This window comes from Equus przewalskii, chromosome 10 (assembly GCF_037783145.1).
Source record: "Equus przewalskii isolate Varuska chromosome 10, EquPr2, whole genome shotgun sequence".
Classification (NCBI taxonomy): Eukaryota; Metazoa; Chordata; class Mammalia; order Perissodactyla; family Equidae; genus Equus; species Equus przewalskii.
Genome location: NC_091840.1, coordinates 16,407,855 through 16,432,943, shown reverse-complemented (window position 1 = coordinate 16,432,943; position 25,089 = coordinate 16,407,855). Strand labels below are relative to the sequence as shown.

General features: G+C 43.0%; 1 protein-coding gene across 17 annotated transcripts in view; it reads right to left on the bottom strand.

The window, feature by feature from the left end:
• MARCHF10 (membrane associated ring-CH-type finger 10) overlaps positions 1-25,089 on the bottom strand; it is a 199,788-nt gene that overhangs the window by 32,736 nt on the left and 141,963 nt on the right. For all 17 annotated transcript variants that reach the window (XM_070561709.1, XM_070561712.1, XM_070561714.1 and 14 more), the window contains one exon: positions 11,378-11,549. In XM_070561709.1, coding sequence (XP_070417810.1) covers positions 11,378-11,549 — 172 coding nt within the window. The remainder of the gene's footprint in view (positions 1-11,377; positions 11,550-25,089) is intronic.

The window sequence follows — 25,089 nt, the reverse complement described above, 5'->3', positions numbered from 1 at the left end:
CTCACCACTGCACTGGGCTGATACACTCACAGGAAGACAGTAGCTGAAGTGCTAACGTGAATTGAGTTCCCAATGAATAATAAAAAATTCACATTTTGAATTAGGTTGCTAATTGGTATGAATAATCTCAAGTTTCCTCTTCACATGTTTACGTTGTGTCAGTGCATGTGAGTTTGGGGAAAGAACTTTGGTATTTTCCATGCATCTCTACAAGTTCTTGAGTTCACAAGGCAGTTAAATTGTGAATATTTGGACTAAATCCTTCCAAAAGAATTTGCCTGGCTCGTCCTCTTTTGGACAGTTCAGAAATTTCACAAATAGCCGTGGCCAGCAGGCAACAGAGGCACAGCCGGGAGGGTCCCTGAGTTATGCGTGAGAGAGCAGCGTTTTTTGGCATGTGAAGACAACTGATTTATGTTCCAGAGTGTAAGCTGTGGTTGCGTGGATGGTTTTCATCCAGATTCTGGAAAGAAATAAAAGTTCTCCTGGGCGGTCCATGAAGGCTAGTTTAACACAATGATTGGGTACTACCTATTTCTGACAGGCCCCAGAAGGGGAAGGCAGTGGGTTCTGTGCCCCAAGACAGAGAGGGTCATGTTCCACAGGGAACATACTAGAAGAGGGGAGCTGCTGGTCGTGTCGGTGCCAGCTTAGGGCAAGTTGGTGGAGCCCAGAGAGTTTGTGGGCATGACCAGAAAAGAGAGGAGAGGGTTCTCTAGAAAATAAGAATATATTCTTTGGAGGATGTAGGGTGGTGATTCAACACGATTACGTTGACCAGAAGGAGAGTGAGAGGAGGAGGGTGAAGGGGAGGGATGGGGCTTTACGTAAGGAATCCAGCACAGAGGAAACGGGGAGTCACTTTCTTGGCCCCAAGCGGTGCATTCCTCCCATCCTCACCCAAGGCCTCACCCCTCCCCAACTCTTGGAAGTCAGCAACTGCCTCCTGCCTCTCACCTGGCTGACAGGGAAGGAAGCAGCAGGATTCTTATTTACTGAGGAAGAAACAGGGAGGACCAGGGAAGGGACAGGCTTGGGGCTCAGCCCAAGTCCAGTGTGTATTCAACTTGGCCCAAAGGTGCTGGTCACAAGGATATCAGTTTGATTCCCAGCAGGAATCTCAGTAGAATATTAAAATTTCCTTCACACTCCGTGCAGCAGAACTTCACACTGCTCACACCCCCCACTTCCCCACCCACCCCCTCACGCCCTCAGCGGGGAGTGACCCTCCTTCCCAGAGGGCCTGCCTGCCAGCAGGTCCTTCAAGGTCTGTTTCCAGTTTTCCATCCACCAAGTCTGCTCTGACTCTGCTTTGCCCAGAACTTTCAGGGTTCTTATGGCCTTTAGCATTTAAATATTTTAAAATTGCCTAATGTGTGTGTCTCTTCTCTCCAACTAGACCATAAGCTCCTTAAGGATGAGGACCCTGTCTGAGCCAGCCTTTGTGTTTCCTTGCACTCTCCTGCAGGACAAATAATAATAATCACCTAGTATGATTTGCAGGGCTCGAGAAGATGCATTCAGCTGGAACTACGTGAAATTCTAAAAGTAGAACATTTTTTTTTTGCTGGTGCAAAACACCGAAGATGGCTTAAGATAATAGGTTATTTTGTTTTCTTATTCAAACAAGTGCCTTTTTCAAAGCATCAGATCTCTTAAATAATTTCCAAAATGCTTTCTATTACCATGTCTCCTCTAATCAAGTTTCCAGCAAATTAAAGTAATAAAGCTGAATGACTGGGGATTTTTTTTTTACCAGGCCTGGCAGTGAAGAAATCACCACTGATAGTACAGGCAGGCTCCTCTGACCTTTGACACTTTGAACCTCAGTATCTGCAACTTTAAAATGGGAATATTCCTACGTTGTTGAGTTATTGTAAAGTTTAGCAGTAATGTACATAAATGGCCTAACTCAGTGTCTGGTGCATATTAGCTGCTAAAAATGGTAGCTGGTGCTTCTACCACAAATAGTGATAATAATACTACAAATAATAATTGGAAATCTGAAGTCACTCCCATGAGAGAACTGAATTTGACCAGAAACTTATTGTTATGCAGGCTTCATAGGTTGAGAACAACTTATTCAGCAGCCTTCGTTCCTGGCTCTCTCCCTCAATCCTTTTATAAAATCCAAAAGGTAAATAGCAACTCTTTTTATTATAATTTGTTCAACAAATAACTGTGTGCCTTTGCTATGCAATGATTTGAGGGTTCACAAAGATGAGTAAGACATTTTGGTCATGACCTTAAAGAGGATAATTTAATTTGGCTGCACCACTGACTTCTTCCCTGTGACACCCTTTAGATTCCATGGACTCTTGCAAAATACTCCTTCTTCTCCATCTGCAGTTGCAGTCATAAATGAGGTGACCTCAACTGCATAGTTTGTAAGTACGTGGATTCCAACCCCTAATCACCTCACTCACACCCAAAAGTGAACCAAACTTCAGACCTTTGGGGCCTTTCTAGGATGGTCCTCACTGTGGCATGGTACACACACTAACTTGCCGGAAGACCAAGTCATATTTACACTGGAAGACGAAATATACCCTCCTCTTCAGGTAGTAGGACAGGCCTTTTGCCTTATAGAAAAGGGAGGGGTCTGTGTTCAGGAGTTTCACTGCCAGGCAACTCAACATCTTGAAGTTTGTCACTGAATTTTGGGAAGACTATGGTTTGCTTTGGACAACATGAAACCCATACCTTCTTCTAACATCTGAGCAAGGTGATGCCTCCAGGGACAAAGAAAGCTGTTTAGATGAAGGTATCTGCCTCAGTTTTCTTGACAATGCTGGGACACTGTAATTGTTTACTGAATAGTTCTTAATTTGACCAGGAAAGGTAAAAAAAAAAAAAAAAAATACATAGAGATCTCATACTTATACAAGACCCTGACAACTGGGAACCAAATCCATTTAAGGGTCTACATTAATTCCACGCATCTGATTATTGTTCAGTTCGTCACATTGCTTGCCATGCACAGACACAGTTCTTGATAGACAGAGTCGAAAAGAAAGAGAAAAATACAGTTCTCGAATTTTTACCCTTCCCCCATACTATCTTGACTGGGATGCCCAGTGCCTAGGAGGTGTCAAGATTCTGCCTAAGAGATGCCTTTTTAAAAAATTTATTGCTTCCTTCAGATCATGGGAAGAATTACAGCTTAATCACAAGAGCCTGTGTTGCTGTGGGGTAATAGGCAGCTTTTTGTACAGTCACAAATAATAGGCCACGTCTATTTGCCTGGTTGAGTGTGCTGGAAATGTGTGTTGTCTCACATACCCAGAGGAGATCTTAATTAAAGCTTAATTATGTACCATAAATATGTTTTATTTTGGAAACCAGGAGGTGGCATTTTTGATTTTGGGAAATGTAGTGCCTAATAAGTAGGCAGGAAAGGGAATGTAAACAGAGAGCCCTTTCATTTGTCCCTCCTCAGTGGCTTCTGAATGGGTTTTCGGTTCCAACGTGTGCTTTCCCAATGACCTGCCCCCGGTGCCACCTTCTCGGGGCCGTCTCGGCGTGTGCACGTTCGCATAGCCAAGGGTATGACCAGACACAGAAGGGCCTGTTCAGTTTCTGGTGGTAACGTTCCTCAGTGTGCCAGACACAGGAGAGAAGAAACCAAATGAGTCTCGAGAGATGACGGGATTTTATTGGTTGCTCGCTCCTTAGTGCTAGAAGAAGGCGGAGGGAAGTGGCAGCAGCTGTCTCGTCTTCCTGCTCCCCCGCACACCACACCTCCTGGTCTTGTTCATGGCATTGCCCTCTGGCCCCTCTCTCGTCCACCTGCCTTCTGGAAGCCTGAAGTCCCCCTCTCCCTGACTCCACTGTGCTGCATGCCTTGCTGAGGATGGCTTACCACATGAGGTAAATTTTACTGGGCCTTCGGGGGCCGGGCAGGCACAGCACAGGGGTCTCCGCCGGAGTAGGGCAGGAGACGGGGAAGTAGCACAGGGCTGCTGGAGACTCGGGCACGGGACCCGGGGAGGAGAGAGTGGGGCTCACGAAGGAGGGAAAGGAAACTGGAGGGAGATAGGGGGAAGGGTCCTGGGCCACCCGGCACTAGTGGCAGGAGGAGGCAGCAGTAACTGGTATTGGGCTGCCGGTCAGGGGAGAAAGCAAAGACGGAGCAGTAAGGGGAATATTCAACACAGAACAGGGGGTGCTCGCTGCTGTCACCTGCACAAAAGAAAAAGAGCAATCAGGAAGCAGCACTCATTGTGGGCAAGGACATAAAAAAAGTCTGTGAATGAGTCAAAACTCAAAAATTGTTCTTCGGGAGTGGCTTCTCCAGGTGTCACAGGGGCAACAGGCCTGGCTCCTGCCCAGAAGGCACCTGGCTTGGATCGCAAAGTCATTGAAGAGTTAGCCAGGAAAATGGCGTCACCATCACACCGTCTTCCAGCCAGTAGTCTCTGGCGTCCCTGACAGATGCAGGGAAGTTCTCCCCACAGTAGTTCCCGTGTGGCAGTTCTCAGTCCCTTCACATCTCCCACAGCCAGTCTAATTAGCTGCACTGGCAGCAACATATGGTGGCCTGCAGGGCCTCACTTAGGTAAGGCTCTCCCCGCCAATCCTCCAGCTGCCCCCGGTAGGAGGTTGTGGTCATGCCCTAATCTGGCCTTTAGGCTGCAGAGGGGAGGCTTGGGAAGAGAGAAGGAAGCAAAGAGATCCTGGTGGGATCATGGATGGGGGAAGGAGCGAGGGGTGGGGGGGAAAAGCAGGTGGACGAGGGAGGTGTCCAAGTGAAGTTAATCATTTGTTCACTAACCTCACACTCAACCTGCCAACCTTGTTGGAGGCAGAATATGGGCACCTGATGGAGTCATGATCCAGAGAGACCCCCCTCATGCATGACAAACCTCTCAGCTCTGCCACCAACCAGCTGGGTCACCTTGGATCAACCGCTTACCTTCCTGAAATCTGTTTCCTCATCTGCAAAGTGAGACAGGTGTTTTTTTTAGCCTCGATCCTCCACGGGTGGGCCTTAGACCGGCAGCATGGACATCACCTGGCAGCTTCTCAAAATGCAGAATCAAGTTCCCTGGTGGTCTAGTGGCTAGGATTCGGTGCTTTCAAAATGCAGAATCTCAGCCCACCCAAACCTACTGAATCACAGCTTGCAGGTTATCAAGGTCCCCAGGTGTTTCTCATGAACTTTAAAGTTTGAGAAGCAAGGCTCTGAGACAGTTGCTCAAAACTCTGTAATGAGAATCATCCGTAGTGCTTGTTAAAAACACGGTTTTGCAGGCCCCTTCACTGGAGGTTCTGATGCTCTGGTCAGGAATTGGAACCAGGTATTTGTATTTTAATTATGTACCTCCCAGGTGATTCTTATCATCAGAGAAGTTTGGGAAATGATGCAGCTAAAATCAGTTGCAACTCTAAAATGCCATTGTTGTAACCATCCAGTTGAAAACCATTACCTGTAATGGAGGGGTCATGGTCCTTAGTTACCTGAATCCTCTGTAGGATCTGACACTATTTTCCACTCCTTCCTTTCCAAGTGCCTCCCTTGGCTCCTGGAGTGGTTCCTACCTCTTGGATCATTTCTCTCTAGTTATCGTCTCCCATCTTCCCTTAGCTGTTCTTATTTCCCAAGGTTCCTTCGTCATCTCTCTTCTGATTTCATCCGCTCTCATAGTGGGGACGCATTTGTGGTTTCAGCCACCTCTTACAGACTGTAGGACCTTGAATTCCTACTGGCAGCCAGGAGTTCTCTGCTGAGCAGCAGACTTGGGTACTCAGGTGCTTCCTGGCATTTCCTTCTGGCCGTCCTTCCTGCCCCTCAAAGACAACATCCACAGAATGGGACCCACCCTCTTCTTGCTTTCTCCACTTTAGCAAAGGCAATCTCCATTCTCCTGGTTTTCTGGGCCAGAATTCCAAGTTCTCTTTGATTCCTCCTTTTTCCTTACCACTACACCCAACAGTCACCAAGATTTGCCAGGTTTACCTCCTTAAACATCCCTCAAGGCCGAGTCCTTTTCATGTCCCCTCTGCTTTTGCTGCAGGTCAAGCTCTTCCCATTTCTCTCTGGGTCCACCGCAACTACTGCTTGCCTAGTCTCTTGGCCTGTGTCTGTCTGCCTCAGTTACCTTTCCATGCTATAGTCAGCTTTAAAAATGCCAACCTGATTGCATCACTTCCCTATTTAGACCCCTCCATGACTGATGCTCCATCCGGTTCAGCATGACATTCAAGGCCTTGGGGACCTGGTCCTTGCCTACCTATAGAGTGTCAACTTTATACTCTACACTTCCTTGTTTGTAGCCTGACCCTAAGCCAGAGCTTCCCAAACTCAAATGTGCAGAGATCTTGTTAAATGCAGGTTCTGATTCAGTGAGTCTGGGCTGGGATATGAGGTTCTACATTTTTAACGAGCTCCCAGGGGATGCCTCTGCTCCTAGTCTGGGGACACTTTGAGGCACAAGGCCCTAGACTATTTGTAGTTCCTTGATGTCTGCCTGTCATCTCTCTCTCCCCGTCTTCCTTGCTCTCCCTCTCTTTCATGCCTTTGCACACTCCTGCCCTCCTGCTGGGCACATCTTTCTCGCCTTCTTTCCCTGGCAAAATCCCCTGTCCTTCAGGATTTTCACCCCACTTGCCCCTCCCTACAAGCCCTTAGAACTTCCTTTGGTCAGGGTGTATTGGTGTCCTGCTCTCCCATCAGACTCTGAGCCCCTGGAAGACAGGTCCTTTGTATTTTACTTCTGTATCCCCAGCACCCATGCAGTGCCTGGCAGGTAAGTATGCAGTCAAGAGATGCTGAAGTGCTGAACGAATGAGTGATGGATGAGAAAACCAATGCACCCTGGTATCTTACACCCTGGGACAATGGGGGCACTTGAATGTATTTGCTAACATTCCCATAGGTACTGGATAAGTGGATGACTTCACTGACAATCAAATGGTTAAATTTTTAATAATCAAGTTATAACGTCTCTTACATCTCAAACTAAATTTTCTTTGTTTGAGCAGTTCTCTTATAATGATGCTAACCCGGGAGCAGCAGGTGGTGGTGGTAGCAGGCTTCATAAGCAGAGGGAAGATTGGGGATTGACCTTTACCTAAGGCCTAGTCTACACCCCGGATTTTAGTACTCCTGTCTACCTGGTTAGGTAGGCAATAACTCCATTTTACTGATGAGGAAACTGAGTTTTGAGAAGTTGCCAGTTCACATTTTAGGGCTATAAAGTGGTAGACCAGGATTCTGAGCCAGGACTTGAAATTCTGGGCTCTGTGACACCCTGAGCCTCTCGGGCTTAGAAGCATTACCATAAACGGGTTTAGAATTATGATTCTCTTTATAAAAATGGGAGCATTTGCTTATGTTGGTTGTTTTCTAACTTGGGCAGATAGCTTGGAAAATTGTTGGACACCAATGGACTTGCCTGGAAACCCATTAATCTTGGCTTTTCAGAGAGAATTTTCAACAGAATTTATTTGCAAGGTAAGTTATGAAGATTTGGGATTTGCCCTCAAATTTCTCTTCTAGGCTGCTCTTCAAATAAATATTTCCCAATCCAAAAAGACCACAGTTGTTTTAGATGTGCATCTTTTAAAATTTGAATTCATTACTTTTTCTTAGTTTTAAAGAACATAGCTAGCTTCACAGTTAGCCACTATTAGGCTGAATAGGTTTTGCTACTCCTACAAATCTGAATGTGGTAATGACTAACATTGAACTCAATAATAAGTGAGGATAATTTCAGAACGTTTGGCTTTGTTTTAAAGGGCAAGATTTTGGAAGCAGGCTCACAGGACTTTATCCAGATCCGTTTTCCTGGCGCATAACTAAGGGACTATGCCCAAGCTCTAGGTGAGAGGAAAGGGCAAGAGAGGCACACCCACTTCCCATGGGCCTGGCACTGGGGAGGAGAGCGCTTTAGGACTCCAGGAGCCAGAACCCCACAGCACAACGGCCTTTGGATGCCTCTACTGTCCTGGAAAGGAGACGTGGCTCCTTTTCAACTCAGGCTGGGGCTGGGAGAGGTTTTGGGAGCAGGCAGGAGTCCAGGAGTCAGAGGCCACCGTAGCTCCCTACACTTTCCCTGTCCCTCTGCACTCGTCGGGCCTGCCGACTGCTCTGCTCCCCACTGATCCATACAGAATTCTGAAAGACGAGGATGTAACTCCGCTAGGCTTATGTCTCACCGTGCATCAGTGTTCACCTTGATCACGAAATAAGATTTCTGAATCAATTGCCCTTCTGACCCAGCTGGGTCTTGACTCACTGCCTGAATTTTCCATGTCTTTTTGGAGATAAAGCAAATCTCTGGCTTGGTGAATGATTTCTGATTATTCATCTTTTTCCATTTTGTGTCTGGCTTTGGAAATTCAGAGTGCAGCAAAAGTGTCTGTACCTGCATTTATGTTAGGATTTTTAAAAGACAACTCTGATTTTTGGTAAAAGAAAAAAAAGATTGGGGGGAGGTGACAACATTAAGACAAAGAAAACAAAGTTTTCTAGTCCATTCTCCCTACTAAATATAGCTCTCATGTGCCAGATATCATCAGGCCATAAGGTACCCAGTGCTTATGTTGTAATGGCCAAGCACATGTTGTGTCCTTGAATCTTCACAGCAATGCCAGCAGGTAGAGCCTGTTTTGACCCTTCATTTTACAGATGAGGAAACTGAGGCACAGAAAAGTTACTTGCCCAAAGGTACACAGCAAATAAGAAATGGGGCCCTGATGCTAATCCAAGCATTTTGACTCTAAAGCATGCACCCCTGAACTGCGCACCCCACCGCGTGGAGAGACACAACAAGGAAAGTCACAAGCCAACTCATTTAGAAGCAGCTCCCATGGAACATCTGAACTTAATTTAAAATGTGTGAATTCCTTCTAATAGAGTGTGAAGAACAATGAAACTCTGACGCCTTCTCAGTTATAAATCTATTTGTAGAAGGCATCTATCGTTCCTATATTCTAAATAGCTGTTTTAGGGGTTCTAGATGGCAGTTGACATATAAGGAAAAATTCTTTTATGACATTGATTACCGTTACACTGATGTGCACGTGTGCGTGTGAATCAGTCAAGCCGCCTTCCCAGCTGTATTACTTTATTCAGGAAAAGTCTGGCATAACACAGTATGGAAGGCTGGCCCAATAGGCAGACGTTGCAAAGGGATTTTATTGTGTTTGATGCATCAATTTTGCCTAGAATCTCAGGTCTGACATGGGAAGGAGTTTTGGTGACTCACTGCCAACTTTGGATCACCCCAAAAAAGCTTTAGGAAAATATTTCTCTACAGAAGTGAAAAGTAAGAAACTATGAATTTACCTGGTGAATTGGATCAACATTTCCAGATAACTGAAGTCCCAAATCCTCTTTTTCTAGAATATTTATCTGAATTTTCTGAATTGTCACCACCCCTCAACTCAACTTTTCCTGAAGAGACTCAGCTTGAATTCTCACCATGTCTCTGAGCTCTCATTTTGCTATGCTAATTAAGGAACTCTGAGGGCATGTCTACACCACATGTAAAACGAATGGATCTTAACAACCATGGCTTTGCATTTAGCCAACTTCATGATCAACCCAGTTTGCTACACAACTGATTCGGCTTCTAAGCAACTGACATCAATCACCAGAACACCTACACTCGCTGGACAGCCAGGTCACCCTCCAGCTCAGGGCTGCACAGCTCTTGGTCATGGTCTAGGGCCATAATATGACAATAAGCTGGTTGGTTTTAAGGGTCTTTGCTACAAATAACATCCCTCATTGGATGAAATAGATATCTTGCTGCCAACTTCACTCTCTTGCCTAAACTTTGGTGTTTTCTAGTCTAGTAGTCTTCAAATTTGATGTTTTATAGAATATAAAGTGAATTAATTCTCCCTTTGTCAGTGTTGTAAGCTCCATACGGAGTTTTCTCAGTTGGAAAAACATCTGTATTAATCAGACAAACTATAATCATTGAGTGGGCCTAAACTGTTCATTTTAATGATTTTTCTCCACAGATGCCAAAGCACACTGTGCAAACAGCTACCTGGTTTTAGCGAGAAGGCTAAAAATTATATCGAGTGAATGGAGTTGCATTATTGAAACTTAAATTGATTTTTTTCTATTAAAAACATCCTCAATTCCATAAATTACAACATGTATTTTGAAATATTTGGGGGATATATTCTTCGTTGTGGGTCCTTCTAGTTGTGGCATGTGGGACGCTACCTCAGCGTGGTTTGATGAGCAGTGCCACGTTCGCGCCCAGGATTCGAACCAACGAAACACTGGTCTGCCTGCAGCGGAGCGCGTGAACTTAACCACTCGGCCACGGGGCCAGCCCCTCCCTATTTCATTCTTAAACAGCTCAATTAAAAACCTGATTCCTACTAAAAGTCTTCAAAATGAGAGATTTTTAACTACGATGATACTTTTCCCCTGATTAAATAAGGAAAAAGAGTTGGGGCTTTGCGTGAAAAAACATCCTTTCAGAAGTCAATTTGTTTTTTACTTCATTAACGCAATAAAATGTGGGTGGTTAATCTGAACAGGAGCCACTGTTTTCTAAAAATGCATTAAGACTTCACTGGACGGGTGGTTGCCTGACAGGAGCTGTTTAGGATTAGAAAGTAGTTGTGATTTGGATTTAAATGAATTGCACACTATTTACGAATTCTTGGGCAGTTAATCTGGATCATTTCCGTTCTACTGCAGGCAGAAGGCAGACCTTACTGCCTAGTTACCCCAAAGTTGACGGCAGTTCCCAGAGGAGTCAAGTTCGTCCTACAGATGTTGGCTTTGATGGGGATGAGCCCGAGGGACTCTAAACTTTCAGCTGAATTTATCCCCTTTCTGGATACTATTAAATCACTCCTGCCTCAAGCAGAGGATGGGCCTTTGCTTCAAAGGCAGCTAAAGAGTGAATTATTTACCAAATTGCACAAAAGGGAGGATTTATCAAGCCCCCTTTCTCCCAAAGAGGACAACCCGAGGACTGGAGGACTTTATTACTCTCTTTCTCGGCTATAAATTCTGTCATTCAGATGCTTTTGAAAGCTTCTCTTCATGCTCTCTCTTGAGTCATAAAACTTGATACCTGGGGCCAAACGCCTTTATCGCCCCCAGAAGGGTGAGGAAGATAAAAAGGCAGCAATTCTGGGCGAGTGCCACACAAAGCCAATGATTGGGCAGAAAATGTGGGCAGTGGAGACAGTTACTCTGCATAATTCACGCCTCCTTGACCTGATATTCTACTCTGAAATGAATTTTACCTTTTGCGTAAGATCCTCAGACCCTCCAAAACCTGAATGAGCCACTTGCAAAACGCTAGGCGTAACCAATGCCACCGATTTGATTGTTGTCATTACCTTCAATCCTGGGATTTGGGGTTTTGTAGATTTCAATAATCCAGCTGCTCACCTGGAGATGGTTTGCTGGGGACCACTTTCTCTGGTTTCCTTGCAGTCATGGTACTTTTATGTTTCTGCTTGACTGATGTTTGGTCAATCGCTGGCAGTCTGGAATCACACTTAACCACAGAATTCTTGGTAGATAATCTCGGTTCAGCTATGGGATCCTCCTCACCAGAACTCTACCGAAAATGAAAGGTGTCTGAGTATCAGTGGCCAAGTAGGTCATGTCTGCTGGGCAGAGGAAAAAGAGACGAGCCCAGTGCTGGGACAACACTGGAGCATCCTGCCGTGTATGCCCAGTACGCACTTTCATCAGTGAGATTTTGATGGTCTGGGTGTATCAATTTGGAAACAGCAAAGTTAATGAGTCTATTTTGTAGAACATTATAAAAAGAATGCACATCTATGAGTCCATCTTGTAGAACACTATGAAAAGGATGCATTTCTGACCCTTAAGTAATTTGATGACCAATAAACAGCTCATGTTAAAAGCTACGTGTGAAAGCAGGAGAAACAATCAGTGCTTTGAAACTTCTTGCTATTTGTTAATTGAACTACTTTGGGATGGGTGAGGAAAAATGTTTCTTATGTTAATCACATACTTGACAATGAAAAGGAAATTTAGAGAGTGTGTTGGGATGGAATAAATCAGACCTCAGTTTAATATTCTGAATTATTGGATGCAATGTAAGAGACTAGTTTTTTTTTAAAGCCCTCTACTTGTCAGGCTTCTGTGAAGAAGTCAGTATAAATCTATGCACAGACAAATCATGATTTCTGCAATGTCAGAATATCTCAACACAGACTTGCCCACACAATAAAAATTATCCAGGCATTCAATAGTTTTTACACTTTGCCACACTTACACTCACCGAAGAAATGATGAAAACAATATAAACGATCATGAGAAAACTGGTCTTGAAGGGTGATCTAAATCCTGGTTTACGCTTTGAGGCCTGGTGTTAGTACGATTTGCTAGGCAATACACTCTGCAACAAGACACTCCCCTTGCCTGAGGGGGTGGGCGTCACTGAATTCTCCTACATTGCGCATTAAGCCAGGATTGGAAAGTCCTCTGAAAATGCAGTCTTTTGCAGACACAGAATGCTAAGTCAGTGTCCCCCACAGCTCCCCAACTGTGGCAATTTGCATTGATCTTGCTCCTTGTTCTCGCTGACAGTTGTGGCATTTTCATTTCAAGGCTCCTGACTCAGGAAAATACTCTGAACAGCTTTGAATTATTGGGTGCAGCATAAGACAGACTAAACTCTGAAAAAGCCCCCGACTTGTCAGTCTCCTATACAGAAGTCTATGCAGATCTACAGGTGGACAGGCCATTCTTCTCCAAGATTACAGATCTTATTTTGAAATTTAGAGTCTGGATACAGCCTTCAAGCAAATAATTATTGTTTCTATTCATTTTCAGAAAACAGACCACCCTGAGATAGACAGGAAAACAGAAGGACAGAATGAACTGGCGGTTCTCCTTTTTTCCCTTTCGATTCTGGAATTTAATAGAAATCCTTGAAAATTCTTCTGAAATGTCAAGGATGAAACATTAGGCCATTTGTGAACATGAGATAGGCTCTCCATTCTCAGAGAAGGAAATGTGGGCAAATTTTAATTATGATGCCTACCATTGTCATAGGCAAGAAGAGCATCCGTGAGCAGGGGATAAAATTTCTTCCACAAACTGCCCAACACAAATAACTCATATTAGTGGGTGGAGGAGCCTGTTCACACAGAGATCTAGTCTTCAGCCAACAGAAAGGCAGGAAAGATGCTCTGGGCTAAGACTACCAGTATCCACGGTCACAGCATTAGGAGCAGGTGTCCACTACTATTGTTGGATGCACCTCCATCACCCCCAGCCAGGGCTAGAATTCTTTGCTTGTCCCAGGCAGTGGTGAGTTGGGAACAGTTGGTGAAGAGACTCTTTATTGGGTGGGTGTTAAGCCATGTTTATCCTTCCTTCATCCATTCATTAAACCTCAAGCCTTTATTAGCACCAAAGAGGTGAAAGAAAGCTTGGCCAATTAAACCCTGCCTATTATGTATGGAATTGTGCACCTGTGTTCCAAGTACATCCTTCTCTGTTTCCTGGTTCCATCAACCTTACTTCCAGTTGGTAATCATTCTTAAGAGTCCAGAAATTGCAGCTGGAAGTGGGTGTTTTGTCAGTTGGAAACTAAAGCCACAATGGCAAGAACTATAATAATTATGAATGTGCCACTGGATCTTTTCCTGCTTGCTTCATTGACTAATCTTAAGCAAATCACTTCAACTTTTTGTGTCTTTATTCATATCGTCTCATGAACTCAGCCATTCTCATCTATCCTCTCTCATGAAGACTCATATTATCCAGGGAGGATGAACTTTGGGTGGGAGAAGTTCTAACTCTTTCTGGCACCAAAATGTAGTATTTAAGACTCTGGAGCCCAGCTTCCTGGGGGTGACCTGGCTCTTTCATGTACTTATTGTGTGACGTAGGGTTAGTTTTTGTTAGTCCATCTCTCTGCATCTCAGATTTTCTCATCTATAAACTATAGTGTCTACCTTTTGATGGTTCTATGAGGATTAAAAGAGTTAAAATATGTTTATAGCACTTAGAACAGTGCCAGGCGCACAGCAAGTACCATGTTAAGTGGTGGCTTTTGCAACTAGCCATTAATTCATGTTTAGCTATTTAAAAACTTAACTAGCTAACTAATGAACATTTACTACCCACTGTTGAAACCAAAACCAAAAGTCCCAATTGAAACTTCTTGGCTTCTTCCAAAGGCTGTATAATTTATGATAGTCTTATAAAAAGCCAGTTGAAATGTATCTAGTCTCAAGAAAATATGGTAACATTTTTTTTCAGACAGTGAAGCTCTAATTTGCAAATATTTAACAACATTTAGAAATTCTCAAACAATAATAATTAAATTATTGTGATTTAAAGTTGATTTAAGAACTATGTCTTTTCCTCTTGTAGTTTTGAACAGTAATTACAATTTTCATTTCTTTCCCCATATGTTCTTAAGTTGAAATGTCACGTGGAGGTGGAGGCAACAGAACATTGCTATTCCTTTGGGCAAAGAAAACCAGCTCTATCTTTCAAAATCAAAGCCTAAAACATAAAAAAAAAACCCCCACATAAACTAAGAAAACCCAAACTACATGATACATGATTAGACTTGAAGTTCTCTATTGGTAATTTGATGAGCAAGTCCTAATAAAGCCATGTTAACTATAAGGTTATCAAAATTAATATTTCCTGGAGTAGTATTATTTTCGTACTTAACCTTTTCCAAAGATCCCCACCTTGCTCTGCTGGCATCACCCGTAATAGATATATTACTTGCCCAGGTCTAGGCTCTCTCCAAAGTTCAGAGAAAGACTCACACTGGGGGAAGCAGGGACTTAGATTATGGGTGTAAGAGGCGCTGGGCACTTAGTGACATTACAATGGTTTTAGTTAGGTCTCCTGGAAGATGGAGACCCCAGGGTTGCGAAGTGGGACACATTTCCTCAGGGATGTGAGAATGACTGGATTTTTCAACTGGGACCTAACAAGGTTGAGTCTGAAGCGGCAAGTTGACAATCAACAGAGATGATCAGAAGAGCAAGGAGACTAATGTAGTCAGGGACAGAAAAGATGAGGTCATTTTTCAACTCTTGTCATGTGGCTCATTTCCAAGACCCAGGAAATGGTTCTCCACTGGTATGTCACCTCCCTCCCTCCCCCAGGGTGTGCTACTGAATTCTGATTGATGTGTACAAAACCCATTTTTGCCACGTCTCATGTGATGGAAGGCTGAGCTGAGCGGATCTGATGACATAGTGTAGATCAGGGCACAACTTACTGTGAATAAGAGAGAAGAGGCAAAGAGTAGTGTCAGGCTGGTGCCGGAGAAAACTGTGTTTATTACATTGGAAATAAATGTATTCTCATGAGATTATGAAAGATGATCAAGGCAGTGAATCTTAACACTCAAATAGTAACAACATGGGAAGGGTGACCAAGGGACTGTGGGTGCAAATGAGTGTCTTCAGAGTGCTGTCCCCAAAGTCCACACTCAAATTTTGCCTCAAACACAAAAACTGCCTTAGGGAATTGAGGGCAGCTTGTATAAATAGCATGCTGGATAGGATGGATGCCTTCACGTATTCACGAAATACAAAGGTAGTATGTTCTACAGAGTGTGCTGCTGTATCACAAAGCAGGCTAGACTTTCTCTCGTCTAGAGAAAGCTCTAAGAGCAGCAAAAACCGTCACATGTTCAGGACAATTTTGAGCTCACCAGAATTATGAACTTGAACAACAATAAAGATCAGGGGTCGGTAACTGTTTTTGGATTTTTTTGAACAGGTACCACCTACCTGAATCAAACTGCTGCTTAACCCACTTGTCTCTCCCACCTGACACACAGCTGGCTGCCAGGTGGGGCTAGGCGAGAGCAGGATCCACAGGAGAAGCCCATGCTCTCCATTTTGCCACAAGATGCTTTTCGGAGTCAGCGGGGCTACCACGTGCATAAATATCATGGGCATCTGTCTCTGCCATTGACTTCTGTAGAGAACTCTCTCCTGCCTGTTGCCTTCTCTCCCATTCTCACGCTAGCAAGGAGCAACAGTGGCTTCAGTAATTAAAGTGTTCATAACATTTGATGACCACTGATTGGGTCTACTCTCTGAAGGAGAGACATGTGGGACTTTAGAACTGGCTTCATGCTTACTATCCACCCCACCATGGAATGGCCTTCGGGTGAAACTTAGGGCTGCGAGTTACCGAAATGGCGAACGTGACATGTTTTCTGACACTTGCTAGGTATTTCTTACAATGCAAATTAATCCCTGTGTACTGCAAAAATCACTGTCATTTTACATGGGTGGTGACCACACATTTTCATGCTTTGGGGGACAAGTGTGTATAGTGTTCTCTGGGATGGAGTTCTGTGTGGTGGGTAGTGTGTAAGGAAGTGGTATGTGGCCAGACAATTGTTGGATTTAAAAAATTTGACCACTAAAGCATAGTGTTTCATAGCACATCATGACTGCCCCCAATTGGGTATTTTCAGGTATGGTTTTGCTACAGTGTACTTCTTCATCCTTCATTTGAATTCATTTTAGCTGAGAGGAGCATCTGAGGAACACGAAAGACTTGGCCATCCAATGGAGATCATCCATGAAAATAGCTCCTACTCAAAATAACAGGTCATAAAACACGGGAATTAATTGAGAAGTATCATATGCACCTACTGTGCCTTCAACACCTTGTTAGACACTGTGAAGGAATATAAAAACAAGAAGCTACAATGGGAGAGACAAGATTTATACCATACTAGCAAAATGCAATCTAAGTGTTAATTAGGGGCTGGCCCCATGGCCGAGTGGTTAAGTTCGCACGCTCTGCTGCAGGCGGCCCAGTGTTTCGTTGGTTCAAATCCTGGGCGCAGACATGGCACTGCTCATGAAACCACGCTGAGGCGGCGTCCCACATGCCACAACTAGAAGGACCCACAACGAAGAATATACAACTATGTACTGGAGGGCTTTAGGGAGAAAAAGGAAAAAAATTAAAAATCTAAAAAAATAAATAAATAAATAAATAAAGGAAAAAGGTGAGAAGTCAAGGGAGGCTTCATGAAGGAGGAGGTGTTTTCTGGGACCTGGGGGATGAGTAGGAACTGGCTTAGGCTGGAGGCAGCTGTGAGCCAAGGTCCGGATGGATTAACAAGTGTGGCATGATTCTCAGACAGTGAGGCAAGGGGCCAGAGCAGAGGATGCGGGGAGAAGAGGAGGGAAATAAAGCTGGATGGCAGAGTGGGGTCAGATTGTGGGGGACTTTGAGATTCAAGCAAAGGATTGAGAGTCAATGTGATAGAGAATGGGGTCCAACTGAACCTTTCTGAGTAGAAAAATGATTAAAGTGGTATTTAAGATTATCTTGTATGTTTCTTTCAGAGGGAGCAAACAAAGCATCCTGTAAATTTGCAGGGAAATAATCTCTTTGTAGTTTCAATGGTTTATTTTATTTTTATTTTTTTAAAGATTTTATTTTTTTCGTTTTTCTCCCCAAAGCCCCCCGGTACATAGTTGTATATTCTTAGTTGTGGGTCCTTCTAGTTGTGGCATGTGGGACGCCGCCTCAGCGTGGTTTCATGAGCAATGCCATGTCCCCGCCCAGGATTCGAACTGACGAAACACCGGGCCGCCTGCAGCGGAGCATGCAAACTTAACCACTTGGCCACAGGGCCAGCCCTCAATGGTTTATTTTGGTAAAATGAAATTCTTTTCTTTATTACAAAAGAAATCTATGTTCATAAAGTAAAAATAAAGTCAAGCATAAAGAAAGAAAATTTCAAACATTCAAAACCGCATTAACCTTGAAATAAAAACTGCAAATAGCTCGGTCTGTGTTCTTTCAGACTCCTTTTTAATGACCGGGATGGAGACTACTAGCTTTCCACTGAAATCCCTTCTCAAGTGATGGGAGTCAAAGCTGGGACGTGGCCACCCACCTTGAGCTGAATGTCTCAGCCTCCTGTAACGAGGTGTGGCCTCCGGAGGAAAGTCTCCCCTGTGGGGTGTGAGCGGAAGTGAGTGGGACACTTGCTTCAGAAAGAATCTCTGACCCTGACTCAGCTGGGCGGGCACGTGTTAAAGACAACAGAACCATCAGCGGTCCGAGCCCCTGAAAGTCTGAGTGGAGGGGAGCTGCCTGCTGATCTGGTCCAGCCAACCTGGTCCATCACAGGTGCAAGAAATAAACTTCTAGCTTGTTTGACTCATCACACTTTTGGTCCCTTTGTTATGGCAGCTAACATTACTCTAACATATATGTTTATGTGTATGTATAAATATTATTTTTTTTTTGCAAAACTAGAATTGTACCTACATGCTGTTTCACTTAACAATACATTGCATCAATAGATACCTTTCCGTAATTCTTTCAATCTTATTTTGAAAAATTTCGCCTCTACAGAGAAGTTGAAAGAATAGTACAGATAACACTCATTACCCTTTACCTTGTCAATTTGCTTTCTCTCTCTATATATATATTCTTTTTCTGAACAATTTCAAAGTGATTAGACTTCGTGATACTTCACCTAAATACTTCAATATGCATCTCCTATCAAAATAGACCTTCTCCTACAAAGCCACAATACCATTGACTCACCTAAGAAAATTTAATAGTTCCATAACATTACTTAATATATATATTATACTATACTATATATAGTAGTATATACTATAGTATACATAGTAATATACTATATACATATATATGTGTATATATATATATATACACAGCAGAGCATATTCCCAACAAATTGTCCCCAAAACATCATTTTAGCTGTTTGTATGATCTATGATCCAATCAAGGTCTGTGCACTGGATGCAGTTATAATGTCTCTTCAGTCTTTAGTTCTCTGTCTTTTTTGCTTTTTCATGACTTTTACTGTTTTGAAGAGTCCCAGCCTCACAGAAGGTCTTATGTTCTGAATTTGCTTGTTTCCTCATAATCAAATTCCGGTTAATCATTTTGGCAGGAATATTCCATAGATGGTGTGGTGTCTTTTACAACATCATGCCAGCGCCTAACAATGCTGTTTGCTCTTAGGGTGAGGTGGTGACTGCTAGATCTCTCCAGCGTAAGGGTACGTTCTCCCCCTTTGTAATTAGAAGGTCATCTACAGGGCAATTCTTTGACACTGAGTAAGCCATTCATAAACAACAATTTACTCAGTGATTTCAGTTATCTTTTGGTGTGCTTTGCCCAAATTGATAATTACACTGGGGTAGCAAAATGATGATTTTTGAAATTCTAGCGTTTCTTCTACAATTATTAGCTGACATTCTTCTCTAAAAAATGTTCCTTTCCCCCCAGTCTTTCTTACTTATTTATTTAGCATTGTGGTGTCAGGGGTATATTTTATTCAGTTATCTCACCACATCTTTATATGCTCAAATTGCACCAAAAATAGTGTGTAGGAGTCCATTCAAGTTGGCTCTTTGAGTATTTGAGCACTTCTTTGCTCTCTGATTCAATAAGATCTCATGGCTTCACCTTGCACTTTACCTGCCTCAGACCTGGAATCAGCTATTTCTCCGAAGTTCTGTTCCTTTTAGTTGACAATGTTATTTAGAATCAATATCTGCATGCTAGGTGTGTTCATTGCTACTGGAGTGACATTGTTCATAAGTCTTCTCAATGGAATTAATTAGAAACATGTAATTAAAAAATCATGAGTTCACAGCAATATTTTTAATTAAAATTTAACACTGTGTGAGGTTTTTCCTTCCTTTCTTTTATTTTATATTTCTATCTTTTTTCTCATATTTAAAATATTCCTTAATTATATTAATATATTTATTCATTTGTCTTACTCTGCAATAAACATGAAATAATTTTGGAATTACAATACAAATATTACTCTACGAAAAAACCCGCTCAGTAAGGTTTATTCTTTCTCAGCAGTTCTCTTTCATTTTAGAATATATTCTTCATTGTATGCATCTATCATAATTCTTTTTGTTGGTCATGTACATTGCTTCCAACTTTTTCCTGTGATAAATAGTGTTATGATGAATATTCTTATATATTTACGCACATCTTTAATTATCTCTTTAAGTTCCCCAAAGTGGGAATTTATATTAGTAGTTAAAAACATCACAAAGATTTAAAATTTTTTGTTCCCAGATTGTCCTCTAGGAATATTGTACCAATTCACGTTTTCAAATGCATGTGAGAATGCCAGTTTCTACATAACTTTTCCAACTATTATCTTTTTTAAAAAGTCTTTGTCATTTTGGGAGAAGATTATAATTTTAATTTGTAACTTGTAGTAACTTTAATTATTACACAGTTTATTTATCTCATCTATTTGGAATGTATATTCCACCTATTTCTAAAAGGATCTGAGATGACTTAAAAGTTGAACTCAAAACAGTTTAAACAAATGGAACAAGAAAAGGCAAAACCAATTTATGGTGAAAACACTTGGAACAGTGGTTGCCTCTGAGAGGGACAGAAATTGACTAGGAAGGGGCATGAGGAAATTCATGGGGTGATGGAAACTTGATGGGGGTTTGAGTTACAAGGTTATGTGCATTTGTCAAAACTCATTAAATATTACTCAAAATTTTTACAATTCACTGCAGATAACTTTTACCTCTAAAACAAAAACTGGAAAGAAATATGAACAATCAAAAGCACCAAAACCATAAACAAATATTCAACTCTAGGTGATGATGTACATGCTGAAGTTTTTAAGGGGGCAGCGTATTAATGTCTGCAACTTACTTTGAAATCCATCAAAACACAAAATGGATCAATGGATGGATAGATGGATAGATAAGTGATAAAGCAAACATAGAAAATGCCAACAACAGTAGAATCTCAGTAGTGGGTATATGGATATTCATTGTACAATTCTGTCAACTTTTCTATATGTTCTGAAGCTCTCAGAGTAAAATATGGGGGGGAGGTGAAGCAGAAATATAGATATATAGATGTTGTAGAGCTGCTGGGATAAACTAGGCACTTTGTGGGAATGCTACTATTAATGAAATAAATGTCATTAGATTAAAAAATTGTTCCCTTCATGATATCATGTGGTAACATTGAGAGATCAATGATCAATACAGGAAAGTCAATGTAAGATCAATGTTAAAAGATACGTCTTATCTTACACTTGGTGCTCTATGATGAGCATAGAGCGATACTAACAGGGAACCTCCATGGAAAAGGTAATGTAACTACATATGTTGGGATATGAGAATGATGAGCAGAACAAAGACTTTGCCCCTCCAGAGCCTACAATCTAGGTGGGGAGGTAGATCATTTAATCAAATAATTATTAAATAAATGTAAAATTGTAAGTCATACATTTTTTAAAAAGGAAATTATGGCAGCCATAAGAAGCTAGGATAGAGGGGTCTGGATACAGTTGGGGGAAGAGGGTAATCAGGGAAAACCTCTCTGAGGAAGTGGGCTGAGATCTAAGACATGGTGGGAAGGTGGGGTGAGTGTTGCAAGAAGAGGGAACAGCATGTGCAAAGACTCTTAGCAGGAGGTGGCCTGGCATGTAAGAGGACCCAAAGCCAGTGTAGATGAAGCATAGAGCAGCTCCTGCAGGGCTTTGCTGGCTACATGATGGATTTGGGTCCCCATTCTAAAAGTCACAGAAAGGCACAGAAGGGGTTTAAGAAAGCAAGTAAAGTGATCCATCTGAGTTCCACTTAATATCACTCCACTTGTGGTGTGGAAAGTGGGATTTGGGGCAGGAGCGGAAGTGTGAAGACTTGTTCGGAGGCCTCTGCAGTAACTTAACTGGGTTAGCAGAGAAGAACACACAGATGGATCAGACAGATAGTGGAGAAGTAAAATCAATAGGACTTGGTAATGAATTGATTATGAGGGTAAGGAGGAGAGAAATACCACACAAAGGAAGAAAGAAGGGCCAGGTTGGGAACTTTAGCATTAAGCCTGTTGGGTTTGAGGTGTCTCTGAGACATTCCAGTAGAGATATTGAGTAAACAGTTGGATATTCAGACCTGGAGATCAAAAGTGGGATTTGGGTTGGAAAGGTAGATTTGTCGTTGGCAAATAATATCTTGACTTTGGCAGTTAAAATCTTGAGGACATAACCTAAGGAGAATGTACAGAGGAGACCTTTTTGGGGGTGGGGCATGAACTTGGATGGGAAAAAAATTACATCGTTATTTCTACTAACATCTAACTGAAATTTAAGCATATCTTTCATTTACAAATGCAGGCAACAAACCACAGAAGTATTAGCAGGACCTGTGATTTTGTCACCAGTAGAAATCACAGATATTTTCACATTTCATTAAATTAGTTGCGGATGTCTCAAAATACCCTTTACGCCTATCACTTGTTATTTAATGTGTTAATAAAGAAGCATGTATATTACCTAATGAGATTTCTAAAAATGTTTTGACGACTAAATCAATAAAAGTGTTTCCTTTGAAATCCTATGTATCTTATTTTATGCATTTGAAAATATTATTCTGAGAAGAGGATCTAGAGAGTTCACCATATTGCCAAAGAGGTCTGTGATACAAAAATAGGACAAAACCCCCAAGTGTAGAGTGAGAAGAGAGCCAAGCCTCGAGGAATTCCAGGACTCAGAGCCTGAGTGGAGGAGGATGAGAAGCAGAGAATGAGGAGCTGCCTCAGACACAAGGGAGGAAATCAGGAGAAGAATGTGGCTTTGCAGAGGCTCAGGGATGCAGTGTTTTGAGGATGGAGTAGCTGGGCGAGTCAGAGCTGCTGAGAGGTCAAGCGCGGTGAGGACTGGAAGAGACCTGCCGCATTCAGAGATTTGGAAGTCATCTGACGAAGAGCCGTTTCTGCGGAATGACGAGTGTGGAAGCCAGATTGGAGTGGGTTGAGGAGTGAGTAGGAGGTGGGGAAATGGAGTCAGTCAGTGTAAATAATTCTTCTGAGAACTTTGGCTGTGAAGGAGAAGAAACAAGAGGAAGGGATGTGGGATCAAGGGCTGTTCTGGGTTTTTTTTGGTAGGAGACCTCAGATCATGATTAAATGCTGAGGGGAGTGCTCTGAGAGTCAGAGATGCAAGCAGGGGAAGGATGACGGACGGAGGAATGGTCCTGAGGAGAGCAAGAGGGGGCTCCTAAGGACAGGTGGAGAGTGGGAATGAGGGGAGGGTGGTGCGGAAGGAAGCAAGTGGGTGGGCTGGGCAGCAGTGAGCTGAGGAAGCTTCCACCGGAGGACCACTACGGTGTAGGGCAGAAGAGAGGAGGGATTGAAGATTGGGGAAAGGGAAGAAGATTTGAAGTGGAAGAGAGAGTTGACCAGAGCAACTGGGCAGTATTAAGGAGTTCCAGGAGGTTGGTGGCTGTGACCTTTCAATGGAACCATTTTTCAAAGTTGGGTGATTTTTCTCCATAAGCAGCCAGTGGCCTGGGTTGTGGGTCCAGAGACCACAGATGGGTGAGATTTTGCCAGAGAGATGTGAAAAAAAGACTAAGGGTAAGGGAGTTATTAAGAGGATCAAGCACAGAACCTAGGCTGCTTAGGAAGGGAAAGTCAGTACAGAGGGGCAATGAGAGGGCAAAGGGAGAGGAACAAAGGGCCAGAGGTTCCTAAGAGGAGGAAAACATGTCGTCGTAGAGGTGGTTGAGCAGGAGAGCTGGGAGGCTGGTAAGGATTGGGCAGTTTTGGAGTTGGAGTCCTTTTGGTTGATGACACAGTCTAGGATGTGCCCTGATGGAGGGTGGTAGAATGGAATGGAGGAGGCCACTTACGATGCATCTGGAACTGAGAAGCCAGGGTGTGGCGGGATTATCCAGGTGGATGCTGAAGTCATCTCAAATTGTGGCAGGAGATCAGGAGATGGGATGGACAGAGACCAAGCCACTGCCAGTCTTCACTGAATAAGGGCGAGTGGCCAGGAGACTGAGGTGGATGAGGAGGGCAAGGACGGTGGAATAAAACAGCACGAGATTCAGCGGACTAGCGCTTCTAACAGAGCCTGGGGGGCAGTGGTCTGGGAGCAGCATGGGGCCCCCCACCCCACTCCACCTTCTGAGCCTGAGGAAGGGGTGCACGAGGGATATGAACAGCGCCCCCTAGGGAGGGAAACTGAAAAGAGGCCTGATGCACATTTCCCGTGCTGCAAGGATACTGGATGGCTCACCCCTTCCCAAATGAGCCCATCTTTCCTTGACTTAGGTTCTTCCTTCCACCTGTAATGTCCACCCTACCTCAGCTCCCCATCCCCACTTCCAGCTCCCCAGATCCTGCCCTCTGATCCACGATGCCTTAAGATCCAGCAGAAAATCTGTATCCTTTATGAAACCTTCCCAGTTTCCCCTTTGCCTTCTTGTTACACTCATCAGATACTGTCTCGAACTGTGGGCATTCACGTAACATCTTATTTCACCAGCACTGTGAACCAGGCAAGGGTTGGGGCTCGCATGTTTTATTCATTACTATCTCCCCACAGAACCTGACACAATGTCTTGGACACAAGCGATTTATAATTCCTTAATGAATAAAGCAACATAAAAACAAACCAAAAGAAGGTTTTAGAATGACATGTTGTATGTTATAAATTATATTATAAATTAGGTTTAATGCAGGTATGCACCTGAGTAATATTTTGCAACTGAAAAAACTTAAAATTTTTTAATTTAAAATTTTGACATCTGAATTTTAATTGGTTTTTAACAAGTTTTTTTGGTTTTAAAAATTAAAACCATTTTTTAACGGGGAGATTTTAATAAAATGTAGTAAACCGAAATACATAGCACTACATAAAATGAGGAAAAGCCACTTTATTATAATCTTCCCTCATGCAATTTCTGAGCTACTGAGTCCAATTAACACAGGGAACTCTTTGGGTCAGAGGCCACCAATTCTCGCGCCGACAATTTCACTGAGCTGGGATAACAATTGGTGTTTGTATCACCCAGCCGCGTGGCAGAATCACCCAGGTGGAAGGACTGACTCTAGGTTGTCTTGCTTATCTGCTGAAAAAGGCACGACAACATTCTGGAAGCAGCGGCAATTTAAACTGACAGTTGCCCCATTTTACTGCCATGGCCTATTTTAAAATTACCTAGTGGAATTCAGACAAAGCACAGAAATGAAGGAGAAATGAAGCATTGCTGGCTTTGCTCCATTAATGCTGTTAAAGGCTCTCTGGCACCTTGGTTTGCCCACAGAGGGGCATCCACACC